Raw genomic sequence first — 13,534 nt, forward strand, 5'->3', positions numbered from 1 at the left:
ACAGGCGTAGCCCAAGAAAACTGGAGTGGGTAGCCTACCCCCTTTCCAGCGGAACTTCCTGACCCAGGAATCGAACCGGGGTCTCCTGCATTGCAGGAGGATTTTTTACCAACTGAGCTATGAGGGAAGATCTTATTATAAGGCAGGTGGTTAATAACTTACAAGAACTATCCTTGCTATTCCATTTTACATTAAGATGCAAGCCTGGCTAAAGGGTAAGCAATAGAAACAGTGATGCAGGAGATGTCTCTATGTGCTCCTGGCACTTTCTCTTTTATTCTTTGGTAGGTGCTGGTGAGTGGTCATGGCTGACAGGAAGAGCCCTCAGAGCCTGAAGGAAGTGGGAAAGAGGAAGTGGCGCCATTTTTCTTTTTAATCTGCTGGAACTTTTTCTGGTGTGTCTGCTGTCCCAGCAGTCTGATACTCCTAATCCATATCAAAATCTGCACATTAGGTAAAAAATGTCAAGTCCCAAGGGTGTGGTGTGTTTTTGTTGGCATCTTCCTGACAGAGACTTGGGCACCTGTCGTCTTGTCATTCATTCATGTCAGCAGACGGAAGTCCCGCCCATGGAGGGGAAGTCCTATAACATCTTCCCTTTGTAAATATGTTTGCCAATTACAAGCTCTTTCTTTACACATTTCACTTGAGTTTCACAACCACCTGTGAGGCAGAAAGAAAAGGATTTGTGGTCCTCGTTTTATAGATAAGATAAAGAGGATTGGAGAGACTGAGTGACTTGTCTAAGGTCAAACACTCTGTCAGTGGTTGAACAGGAATAGAACTCCAAGCTGGGTGGGGAGAATATTCAAGACATCTGATTAATGTTTTAGATCTGCAGGTATATAGTTTGTGCAACCCTTGTGAGCCACTTGTCAATGGGAAAGCAAGAGGCTGGGGTCAGCTGGGGGATCCCTCAGGTTCTTTGATGTTGTCTGGCGGGAAGTGGGGCCATCCACATTTTCCCCTCATTGACCTCCATGAAGTCGTTCTCAGATGTGGAAATGAGGGACACAGGATAATACTTTCCAGTGAGACTTCAATTCTTTCCTCTAAGTACAGAGAGGCTGAAAAAATCACTGGGGAATCAGCAAAATCCCTCAGTAGCTCCAAACCTCCTTAAGCAATTTGTGCTGCCTAAATCCAAAATTAAGCTCTGGTTTTGCCATGAGCTGCTGGCAAGCTGCCTGTCTAATTACAGTAAGGTAGGAAACTCTGTGATATCCTGTAGAACCACGATTATTAACTTAACCTGTAATTGTGTCTTAGGAAGACTGTCATTTTAGAGTGTGAGCAGTAAGAGGGCATAACAGAGTCTGAATTCTGGGTGTTGTGGTTACTTTGGATTTTGCATTTCTCCCTGTAGTCATCTCCACATTTCCTTCAGTAACATTCCTGCTGGTGTTTTTGACCCGAAAACTCACCTTTTCCCTGTCAGTAATGAGATTCAGTTTTCTGAATAGTGTCTTGATTTCTTTGGTAACTATGGTAACACCTCCACACACACTGCCCCCAACCCCAAAGAAGAAACCAACAAAGAAGTAAGTTATCATCATACAAGCTCTACCTCAAGTCCTTGAGAGGAAACGGATTTGTTAGGGCGAGGCAGCCACCACCATCCCTCCGGGAGCCTCTGGTACCACACTTCTGCTCAGGAATGCTCGCCTCCTCTCCTGGGGCCATCATGCTTTTAGCATCGCTCTGTTATTCCTTGTTTTACTGCAGAGCAGTGGTAATTGATGTTGATGATCTATTAAACAGATGGCGGGATGAGCCGGAAGCATCTTAGTTAAAAGACAGTTCAATTCTATCATTCTTGTTGAAACACTTTAACCTCTGATTTAATTTTATTCCACTGGGATTGAGGGTTATGGTTTCTGGCTCTCATTCTGTTGTCATTCACACGGACACACTCTCCAGAAAAGAGACAAGCCCTCTCTCCTGCCCTTCTTCCCACCCAGACTGAGGGTGTGAGGTGAAAACACAGATAGCATCCACTGAGGGCCTTCGCTGCCAACAGGCAGATGGGGGTGGGTAGCCTCCCTGGCAGGCAACAAGGGAGGAGGGAAGAAATCATTACTGCCAAGTGAACCTTGAAATGGTGGGGAAGCTTGGTCTGATGCTGTGAATGCAAACCCATGAGGCATCTCGAGTTTTCTCTGAAATTTGATCCGAACGTTTAACCTCTTCCTTCCTGGTCAGACTCTTGCGTGTAGAATGACATAAACGGTACAGCAAATAAAGTATCCAGGCTAAAAAGAAGATAAAGATTGGGATTAGAACATGTTTTTCTTAGAAGAGTGTCTTTTAAGTGGTTTTCTAGGTGGTGGTGGTTGTGTTCTACTCGGCAACCCCATGGACTGTAGCTCTCCAGGCCCCACTGTCCATGGGATTTCCCAGGCAAGAATAATGGAGTGGGTTGCCATTCCTGTCTCCAGGGGATCTTCCCCACCAGGGATCAAACCCGCATCTCCTGATTGGCAGGTGGATTCTTTACCACTGAGTCACTAGGGAAGACCAGTTTCTTACTTTCCTAGGGCTGTTGTAACAAAGTACCACAAATTGGGTGGCTTAAAAAACAGATTTCTAGTCTGGAGTGAGAAGGGAAGAAGTCTGAAATCAAGGGGTGGGCAGAGTCATACTTCCTCTGCAATCTGAAGGGGAAATTCCCTCCTCTTTCGGCTGGTTTCTGGTGTTTGCCAGCAACCTATGGTGTTCCTTAACTTGCAGACACATCACTCTAATCCCTGCCTCCATTATCGCATGGCTGTCTCCCTGGGCATCTGTTTCTGTGTCTCCCTTCCTTTAATAAGGACACCAGCCATGTTGGATTTGGAGCCAACCCTTCCCTGGTGGTTCAGACTGTAAAGAATCTGCCTACAATGCAGGAGACCTGGATTCGATCCCTGAGTTGGGAAGATCCCCCAGAGAAGGGAATGGCTACCCACTCCAGTATTCTGGCCTTAGACACACTGTATAGACCGTGGGGTTGCAAAGATTCGGACTCAACTGAGCGACTTTCACTTTTCAGTCCTCCGGTATGACTTCATCTTACTTTACTTCATTGCATCTGCAGTGACTCTATTTCAAAATAAAGTCCCATCCCGAGGCACTGGGGTTAGGACCTAAGCATACCTTTTGGGGGAACACAATTTAACTCAAAAGAAGAGAGGATACGGAATCCACGATTTCCCCGCTAAGTGTCCAGAAAACGTTTAGACTGAAGAGGATACTATGAAATTTGTGCCCTGGGAAACAGACTTGTGAAATGATGCCCTCAGCCTTGTGGAAGGCTCAGTCCTGTTCTCCAGTTCACCCGGAATATGACCCCCAGCACCGCTCTCTTGCCTTTCAGGTTCAGACACCATTGTTCCTCCATTTCCCAGAGACCATGGCATGCCCAGGAGAGGACGTGCTCCTGCAATTTGCAAAGTCCGCAGTGGGGGCCTAGCCCTGCCAAACCCGGGCATTGGTTTCAGTTGACGGCGAGACTCTCTCTAAGCGCAGGCCTGCCACCTTGTGGTCAGGTTTGCTTTCCCCCCGCCACATGAAGGCTTTTTTTTCCTCTTTCTTAAATTTAATTTTTATTTTATCTTGGAATATAGTTGATTTATAATATTATTTTAGTTTCAGATGCACATCAAAATGATTCAGTTATGTATATACATATATCCATTCTTTTTCAGATTTTTTTTCCATATAGGTAATTACAGAGTATTGGGTAGAGTTCCCTGTCTCTACACAGATATCAAATGATATCACTTATACGTGGAATCTAAAAAAATGATACAATCCTGAATATTCATTGGAAGGACTGATGCTGAAGCTGAAGCTCCAATACTTTGGCCAGCTGATGAGAAGAACTGATTCATTGAAAACACCCTGGTGTAGGGAAAGAGTGAAGGCAGGAGGAGAAGGGGATGACAGGATGAGATGGTCCGATGGCATCACTGACTCGATGGACATGAGTTTGAGCAAGCTCCGGGAATTGGTGGTGGACAGGGAAGCCTGGTGTGCTGCAGTCCACGGGGTCACAAAGAGTCAGATACAACTGAGCAACTGAACTGAACTGAAAACTGGAAGAAAAAAAATGCCTATGGTTGGGGTTTGAGTGTAATGAATTAATAATTAATCACCACTCTCTCTGCTGCTTGGAGTTCAGAGATAGACTCAGGAGATAGATAAATGGGAACAAAAATATCAGTTTTATGATTGGTAAAATGCAGCTGAAGAATGTGGCACCCATGTTGTGACGATCCAGAAGATCTGTTAACAGTTTCCTTCTTACTACCTTGACCAGAGTTTCCAGAATAAGAATGCTCAAGAGTAAGCTCTCTTTCTTCTAGCTTTCCCTCTCTCACTTTGTCTTTCCTTCCTTTTTAAATTTTGATTTCTGATTTTTAATGATATTGCCTCTAGTGTTTATCATTAAGAATATTGTTGATTCAGTTTAAGGTGAATTTTTAAAATCATGTTAAAAAAATTTTTTAGGACTTCTAAAGAAGTTTCTTGGAGAAGGCAATGGCACCCCACTCCAGTACTCTTGCCTGGACAATCCCATGGACAGAGGAGCCTGGAAGGCTGCAGACCATGGGGTCACGAAGAGTCGGACACGACTGAGCAACTTCACTTTCACTTTTCCCTATCATGCATTGGAGAAGGAAGTGGCAACCCACTCCAGTGTTCTTGCCTGGAGAATCCCAGGGACGGGGGAGCCTGGTGGGCCGCCATCTATGGGGTCGCACAGAGTCGGACACGACTGAAGCGACTTAGCAGTAGCAGCAAAGAAGTTTCTAAAAGTCAGACTGGGTATTAAAGAATATCAGATAGCTTTTGGAAATTTTTGAAGATTATTGCATAATTTTAAAATTTAACCAATTTTTGTAATATGATATATTTAGATTTCCTCATATTTAATTATTCTGTACTGCTTGGATAAATCTTATTTGAATGTATTTAGTGAAGATATGTTTAAAATATATTGATTAATTTAAATTGCTAATTCTTTCTGTAAAATTTACAAGTAGGACTTATAAGTGTGATTGTTTTTGTTTTGTTTTTGGTCTGCTATCTTTGTTGAGCTTTGTTAGTTATTATTCCTATTTTTGCTCAATAAATTGGGAAGATTTACATATACTCTGAGGTTTTTTATTTAGCCTGGGTAATATTGTTCTTTGAGCATTTGAAAAGGTCACCATCTGAGGTAGGACACATCTTTTTTTAAACATAACATTCTTTGACAATGTTTTAAATTTTTTATCATAGTAACTGATATTTTTTAGTCAGTTTGAGAATTTTGCTTGTTTTTCCCCTGGAAATTGCTGATTTTATTGAGCTTTAAAATGTGTCCACACTGAATCGTATGAAGTTTGTTGTAATTTAAAATGTCCCTTTGTAATTATTTGAGATACAACCGTAGTTCTAATTTTGTTAAATTGTGTTTTCCTTATTTACATTTGTTAGTGTGTGTTGTGTTCTTTTTTCGCTAAAGAATCTATGTCACTGTTTATTTAATAAACACATGTTTTAGAGAAACATTTAAAAATTGAAATACAAGAATCTAAGGGTAACTGTAATGGTGGCACTAAGAGATGAGGGTTCTATCCCTGGGTCAGAAAGACCCCCTGGAATAGGAACTGGCACCCCACTTCAGTATTTTTGCCTGGAAAATTCCTGGCAGAGTACAGTCCATGGGGCTGCAAAAAGTTGGACAGGACTGAGCACACACACACACACACACATTGCTAACTAGGAGGAAAACAAAATTCCAGAAATTTGTATCTATAGTGTTTCCTTAAGAATCAGCCCTATGTGTTCTGGGCAACCAATTTTACAATCAGTTTCTCAAATTGAGCTATCCATTAATAGAGTTAAAAAGAATAGCACGGTACAGCAATGTTCATAGCTGCATTATTCACAGAACCCAAAAGGTAGAAGCAACTCAACAGATCCATCAACAGGTCAATGAATAAATGCAGTGTATACACTCCATGAAATATCATCTGGCTTTAAAAAGCAAAGGAATTCTGACATTAGCCACAATGTTGAACTGTGTAATAAGCCAGACATGAAAGGAAAAATATAATTCCAGTTATGTGAGGTACTCAGAGTAGTCAACTCTGTAGAGATAGAAAATAGTATGTTGGTTGCCAGGGACTAGGGCAGGAGGGAGGGACTAGGGCAGGAGGGAAGAGGGAGTTAATGTTTAATGGATATTTTTAATGTTTAATGTTTAACAGACTTCCTGACTGGGATGATAAAAAACCATTCTGCAGATGGGAGGTGGGAATGGTTGCGCTACAACATGAATGTCCTTCACACCTTCGAACTGTTCACTTAAAAATGGCTAAAATGGGAAAGTTGATGTTTTGCATATTTTACCACCATTAAAAAAAAAGTATATTTTGCAATTAGGATATTATGCAATGGGCTTTAGGCTTAGTTTAGATGAATCATTCATAAAACAAGAGTATAGTAACTCACTTCATCTATTAAGGAATAGAGAAACAGTGATGCCTAGCCTGCAACATTAAAGAGATTTTAAGTCATTATGTTGCAGAAAAGCACTGAATGTCTTTCTTGGTCTGCAGAAATATTCTTTTATGCTAATATTTCAAGGAAATATTAAAATAGGGAGATCATCCTGGATTATAGGATGGAGCCCATGGAATCAGAAGAAGAGCTCCTGTCCTCTATCTCCCTGGTTCTCCCAGGGGACAGAGAGGGGTAGAAGTGGAAGTCAGAGTGACATAATGGGAGAAAAACTTGACCGCTGTTGCTAGTTAAAGTAATCAACATTAATATCTAATTAAAAACTTAAATATAAGGAAAATTAAAAGATATAAACTTTGGACCTCTAGACTTTCCAGAGTCTAGACATATGAAAAAAAGAGGTTTCTAATCTTCCAAGCATTTGTGTTGAGCAATCTCAGCCTCCCACCTGGGCAGATGAGTCATTGATTACGGACAGGGTGGTTTCCTTAGAGAGAAATGAGTACAATGTCTCCTGCTCTGCCCACTTTACAATCAGATAGGCTAAAAACTTGGAGACTCACCATGATTTGATTGATGTTTCACAATGAATTTACCCTCACCAGAAGAGGAGGAAGTATCTTCATTTCCATTTTACCAGGTGTTATGGGTTGAGTGGTGCCCCAAAGGGATATGCCAATGCCCACCAGGACATACTGTCTTTGCAGGTGTAGTCAAGTTAGGATGAGGTCATATGGTCTAAAATCTGTCCTGGGAAGAAAAGTCTAAAATGACTGGTATCCTGGTAAGAAAAGGAGAAACATACAGACACAGATTTACAAGGGGAGGGGGAAGTGAAGGTACACTGGGAGAACGCCATGTGACTCCACAGGCAGGACTAGAGTGAAGTTTCTACCAGCCGAGGAGCATCAAGGCTTGCTGGCCTCTACCAGAAATAAAAAGAAAGCCCTGATCAGATTTTCCCCTGGAGCCTTCCATAAGAACCCCGCCCTGCTGACCCCTTGATTTCAGACTTCTCACCTCCAGAACTGAAAGACAACACATTTCTGTTCTTTCAAGTCACCCAGTTTGCAGGGCTTTGTTACAGCTGCCTTAGGGCTGCCCTGGTGGCTCAGACAGTAAAAAATCTGCCTGCAGTGCAGGAGACCCAGATTCGATCCCTGGATCAGGAAGATCCCCTCCGAGAAGGGAATAGCAACCCAGTCCAGCCTTCTTGCCTTGAGAATTCCATGGACAGAGGAGCCTGGTGGGCTACAGTCAGTGGAGTTACAAAGAGTTGGATATGACTGGGTGACACACACACACACCAGACACTCTCTTACATGCCAAGCAATCAGTGCCTCTCCTACAAGTCACCTTGTTTTGTTAACATTCTGCCTCGCAATTTCTTCTTAGAGGAGAAATAAGATAGCGATGATAATTCCATCATTAGATGATAATTTTTTTTATTGTGTAGAAAAGCAATAATGAGTCTCTACTGGAAGCAAATACAGTATCACTAAATGCTAAGGAATGTTGCTCTGGAACATAACATTTTTCTATTAAAAATTGTTTCTGACTAATATCACTGCAGGGGTTTTGTCTTCTTGTCTAGAATGGATGCCATATCGTTTGTGGCTAAGCTCTTTCATAAAAAGGCATTGTTTTCAAAAGATAACATAATACAGAGGTTGAGGATCTGCTGTCATTTGTCATCAGTGGGCCCCAACCCATAACCAGGAAGTACTGTTTGGCTATTGCTTGAGTGAGAAAAGAAGCACTGAGGAAATCGCCCAGCCCCAGAAGTCATGTTTTGATAGAGGCAGAGCCAGTCTCACTTGATGAATCATGTTCCGGAACAATCCCCAGCTTTGTGAGCGCTGTGTTGTCATTTCAGCTTTTTCCCTGAGAGCTCTTTATAGAAGTCTCTCCACTTACATGCTCATTGGGTTAAATAACATGAAGTCCATGAAATCCCAAAGTCTTTTCCCAAGAGAATGAGACAAAGTACAGACTGGAATATGCTGGGAGAAGGAGGGATGTCATTTCTGATTCCCGCTCTGGAATACCCCCACATCTGGACCTGGTCACTTCTACCACCTCCAAACTTTATGCCACCATTTCCTCCTCCTACTGCCCCAGTTTTCTTCCCTGAAGAGTCGAGTCTTCGGTTAGCTCTCCTCTGGGTGGCTGCAATGGTTCTTTTTAGATTATAGTTGATGTACAATGTTGTGTTACTTTCAAGTATACAGCAAAGTGATTCATATACATGTGTGTGACACACACACATATCCTTTTAAGATTCTCATTCCATATACAATATTAGAGAATATTGAGTATAGTTCCCAGGGCTATGGCTTCCCATAGCAGAGTCATTACTTTGCCAACAAAGGTCCGTCTAGTCAAAGTTATTTTTCCACTAGTCATGTATGGATGTGAGACTTGGACTATACAGGAAGCTGAGTGCCAAAGAATTGATACTTTTGAACTGTGGTGTTGGAGAAGACTCTTGAGAGTCCCTTGGACTGCAAGGAGATCCAACCAGTCAATACTAAAGGAAATCAGTCCTGAATATTCATTGGAAGGACTGATGCTGAAACTCCAATACTTTGGCCATCTGATGGGAAGAGCTGACTCATTGGAAAAGATCCTGGTACTGTGAAAGATTGAAGGCAGGAGGAGAAGGGGATGACAGAGGATGAGATGGCTGGATGGTATCACCGACTCAATGAGCATGAGTTTGAGCTCATGGGGGTTGGTGATAGACAGGGAAGCCTGGTGTGCCTGTGTCCATGGGATCCAAAGAGTTGAATATGACTGAGTGACTGAATTGAACTGAACTGATGGTGGCTCAGTGGTAAGGAATAGGTCTGCCAAGCAGACCAAACAGGAGATGCGGGTTCGATCCCTGGGTCTAGAAGATGCCCTGGAGAAGGAAATGGCAACGCACTCTAGTATTCTTGCCTGGAGAATTCCATGGACACAGGACCCTGAAGGGCTACAGTTCATGGGGTCACAAAAGAGCCAGACATGACTGAGCAACTAAACAACAACAACAAGGGAATATGAGGAGAGAGCCTTTCTTGAGTCCAGTGGTTCTCAGACCTCAACAAGTGTCGGCACCACCTGGAGTGCTTCTTGAAACCGAGTGCTGGACCCACCTCCAGAGTTTCTGATTCAGTGCATCTGGAGTAGGACCCCAGAGTTTTTATTTCTAACAAATCCTCTGGGGATGTGGATGATGGGGATCTAGGACTACACTTTAAGGACCTTGCTTCCACTCATTCATGGTGCTTTAGGCACTATTGTACAAGCTCTTCATTTTTCCTTCAGGGCAGAGAAGATTTTTTTTTTAATTAAAATATTTTTGGTACAATATATACAACATTCAGGGCTTTTCTGGTGGCTCAGATGATAAAGAATCGGCCTGCAATGCGGGAGACCTGGATTCCATCTGGGGTCAGGAAGATCCCCTGGAAGAGGGCATGGCAACCCACTCCAATCTTCTTGCCTGGAGAATCCCCATGGACAGAAGCAACAGTCCATGGGGTCATGCAGAGTCGGACACGACTGAGTGACTAAGCACAGCACAGCGCACAACGTTCAGTGTACCATCTTTGCTTTTTTTCAGTGTACTGTTCAACAGTATAAGTCCATTCTCTCTGTTGTGTAACCATCACCACTATCCACCACAATCCAGAACTCTTTTTGTCTTGCAAAACTGGAACTCTGCACCCATTAGATAATAACTCTCCTTTTCCCCTCCCCCAGCCACAGTGAACAATCAGTTTATTTTCTATCTTTATGAATTTGGCTACATTAGATCTCATACATGTGATTTATACAAGGTCTATCCTTTTGTGACTGGATGTTTTTCCACTTAGCAGATGTCTTCAAAATTCATTGATGCTGCACCATGGGTCAGAATTTCCCTCTTTTTTAAGGTTGAATAATATTGTAATGTCTCTACTATATTGTTTATCCATTTATCTGTCCATGGACACTTGGGTTGCTCCCATCTCTTGGCTATGGTGAAAAATAGTACTGTGAATATAAATGTGCAAATATCTCTTTGAGACCTTGCTTTCAATTCTTGTATGTAGCGGAATGGCTGGAGCAGTGGAGTTTCTTATGAAGTGACTCATCCTGTGGATTATATGGGATAATGTATATAAAGAATCAACATAGTGATCACACATAGAAATATAAACTTCTGCATCACACAGTCCGCTGGTCATTAGATCTATATAAACTAAATATCTTTCGATGGTGTTAAAGTTATTTGTGAGTATGGACTGTGTATAGGTGAGGTCAGTTAGGTTTAAAAGCATTCTGAATTTTTTCCTCTAACTTCCCACTTGAACTGAGATAAGATTTTGGTGCAGACATAGGCACACCCTATTGTTTTTGTTTTTTTAGCCATAAGGTTCTTCTTTAAAAAAAAAAAAAACAAAAACAAAAAAACCAAAAAACAAAAACCACTTTTTATTTTGTGTTGGAGTATAGCTGATTAACAATGTTATAACAATTTCAGGTGGACAGCAAAGGGACTCAGCAAGTACATGTCCATCCCAAACTTCCTAACTATCCCTTCCCCCACTCCTCTCCATCCTTCCTCCTGGCACCCACAAGTTCATTCTCTAAATCTGTGAGTCTGTTTATGTTTTGGCCACAACACGTGGCATGTGGGATGCTAGTTTCCCAACCAGGGGTTGAACATTTCCCCGGTAGTGGAAGTGCAGAGCTGTAGGCAGTGTATCACCAGGGAAGTCCCAAGCACGTCCTATTTTAAGCCTTTAGTGTGAATACTTGATATAACACTTGTTAAATAAGTACTTAATAGAAATGCTTGATGACAGGTTGTTTGTGTGAATCATTAGAAATGGTGTTGCCTCACTCAATGCCGGGAAGTCTCTTTCCTGGAAAGTTCTCTTTCACCTCATTTCACTTACCCTGCAAATACACTTGCAGAATGTTACTAAAGCAGAAGGATTCAAGGACGGGGATAATTAGATTCACCACCAGCACTGGAAGTAAAGACTCGTATGTGTGTCTTGGGAAAATATGTTCTCTAGAGTAAAGATGCTCACAGTGCAGTTTGCAGACTGACCAATCCATCCACTCTTGATCACCAGTCGTGAAATGAGACATGAGCACACAGCACAATGGAAATCTAGGCAAAGTAACCATGTCACTACACTACACACTGTCTAGGTCAGCTGACCTTTTTTTTTTTTTTTTGCAGCAAGAGTTTCTCAAGGAAGGGAGAGTGTGTAGATTAGATTCTGGCGCAAGCTCCCTCAATTGCACTGTCCCAGGTCACACTGAGTTTGTTGAGACAGTAGAAGCTATGTCCTCCGTGGGGTCTTTCCTGTCTCAGATGGAATAAGGGACCAGGCATACTTGTCTATTATAGCACTTATTGCACTGTATTGTAATGGTCTGTTTGTAAATGTAACATTTATTTAGTGTCTTATTTTTAAGTATAAAAATACATGTGCTGTGCCGAGTGCTCAGTTGTATCTGACTTTGCGATCCCATAGACTGTAGCCATCCAGGCTCTGCTGTCCATGGGATTTTTCAGGCAAGGATGATGGCATGGATTACCATTTCCTTCTCCAGAGGATCTTCCTGATCCAGGGATCAAACCTGCATCTGCTGCATTGCAAGCAGACTTGTTACCTGCTGAGCCATTGGGGAAGCCCCCATAAAAATATATAGTACGAGCTAGTGATTCATGGGGTCGCAAAGAGTCGGACACGACTGAGCGACTGAACCATGAAAAAGAACGACATTCTGATCTGTATTAAAACATGGATGAATCTTGAAGACTTTCAGCTAAGTGAAACAAGCCATTCACAAAAAGACAAATATTGTATGAGTCCACTTACAGAAGGCTCCTAGGATGGTCAGAACCATAACGTAGGAAGTGGGTTTGAGGTTACCAGGGCCTGTGGGAAGAGAAAGTGGGGAATTACTGCTTCATGGTTAGAGGGTTCCTGTTTGGGATGATGAAGCAGTTTTTGGAAGAGTGGTGGCGGGTTTACAACACTGTGAATGTACTTAATGTCACTGAACTGGAGCCTTAAAAAGAGCTAGGATAGTAAATTTTATATTAGTATATCTTATCACACAAAAAAAGTAGAAATAGTAAAAACTAGCACATGCTGGTTGAAAAGAATTCAAATAATATAGATATATATATAAGGCAAAATGTGCACGAGAGGCCTGAGATAGCCAATCCTTTGCCCAGTCTCTAAAACTGCAGGAAAACATCCCAGATTTGGGAACCGCTCAAAATGGGCATGGAGGTTGGTTCGAAGGGGCCAACACTAAGCGACTCCTAGCATCAGGCCAGTCGAGGACACACTGCTCTCAGAAAATCTACAGGAGAAAGACGAAATACCACCATGGCTGGCAAGATCTAGTGCTTTAAAGTAAATCCTCAAATCCTGGCAATGATTGTCTAAGAATATATTGATTGAGCACACAGTTTAAGAAAGTGCACTCACCCATGCATTGCCAGACCCGCAACACACCCTGATGCACACAGCTGCAATCTTTGCTCCTTGGCAAAGTCCTCGTGGAGTCAGCAGGTTCACTGTCCCTTCCCCGAGCAAACCCCTCCCTCTCTTCACTCATCTCCCAGCATTCCCCACACCTGTCCCTGTTTGTTTAAACCCCAGCCTGGGAAGTATGGACACCCTTCAGGATCAGTCTCACCACCATGCTTCTTCTGACTCCAGTCTTGGTAGCTGTCATCTGCATTTTGATGGTGTGGATCTTTAAAAATGCTGATGGAAGCACTGAGAGAAGGAAGGGGGAGCCTGGGGCTGAGGCTCATCCCTGGGTGGATGAAGACTTGAAAGACAGCACCGATGTCCACCAGGAGGAAGCAGGTAAAGACACTGGCTCTGCTGCTCAGTTCCCACCTTCTGTATTTTTACGATGAGGGCAAGTGGCTGGTGGGGCTCATGGAGAGAAATATGTGCAGGCAGGTCAGTTTCATCATCAACTTCTATCATGCAAACAAATTAGTGTGTGACAGAGACATCATTTCTCT

General features: G+C 42.6%; 2 protein-coding genes across 2 annotated transcripts in view; one reads left to right on the plus strand and one right to left on the minus strand.

Moving 5' to 3' along the window:
* LOC129620148 (UL16-binding protein 3-like) overlaps window positions 1-13,534 on the minus strand; it is a 280,018-nt gene that overhangs the window by 234,262 nt on the left and 32,222 nt on the right.
* The window catches only part of IYD (iodotyrosine deiodinase), a 29,542-nt gene continuing 29,206 nt past the window's right edge, over window positions 13,199-13,534 (plus strand). The window contains exon 1 of the mRNA XM_055535949.1: window positions 13,199-13,370. Coding sequence (XP_055391924.1) covers window positions 13,199-13,370 — 172 coding nt within the window. The remainder of the gene's footprint in view (window positions 13,371-13,534) is intronic.

Source organism: Bubalus kerabau, chromosome 9 (genome assembly GCF_029407905.1).
Source record: "Bubalus kerabau isolate K-KA32 ecotype Philippines breed swamp buffalo chromosome 9, PCC_UOA_SB_1v2, whole genome shotgun sequence".
NCBI lineage: Eukaryota > Metazoa > Chordata > Mammalia > Artiodactyla > Bovidae > Bubalus > Bubalus kerabau.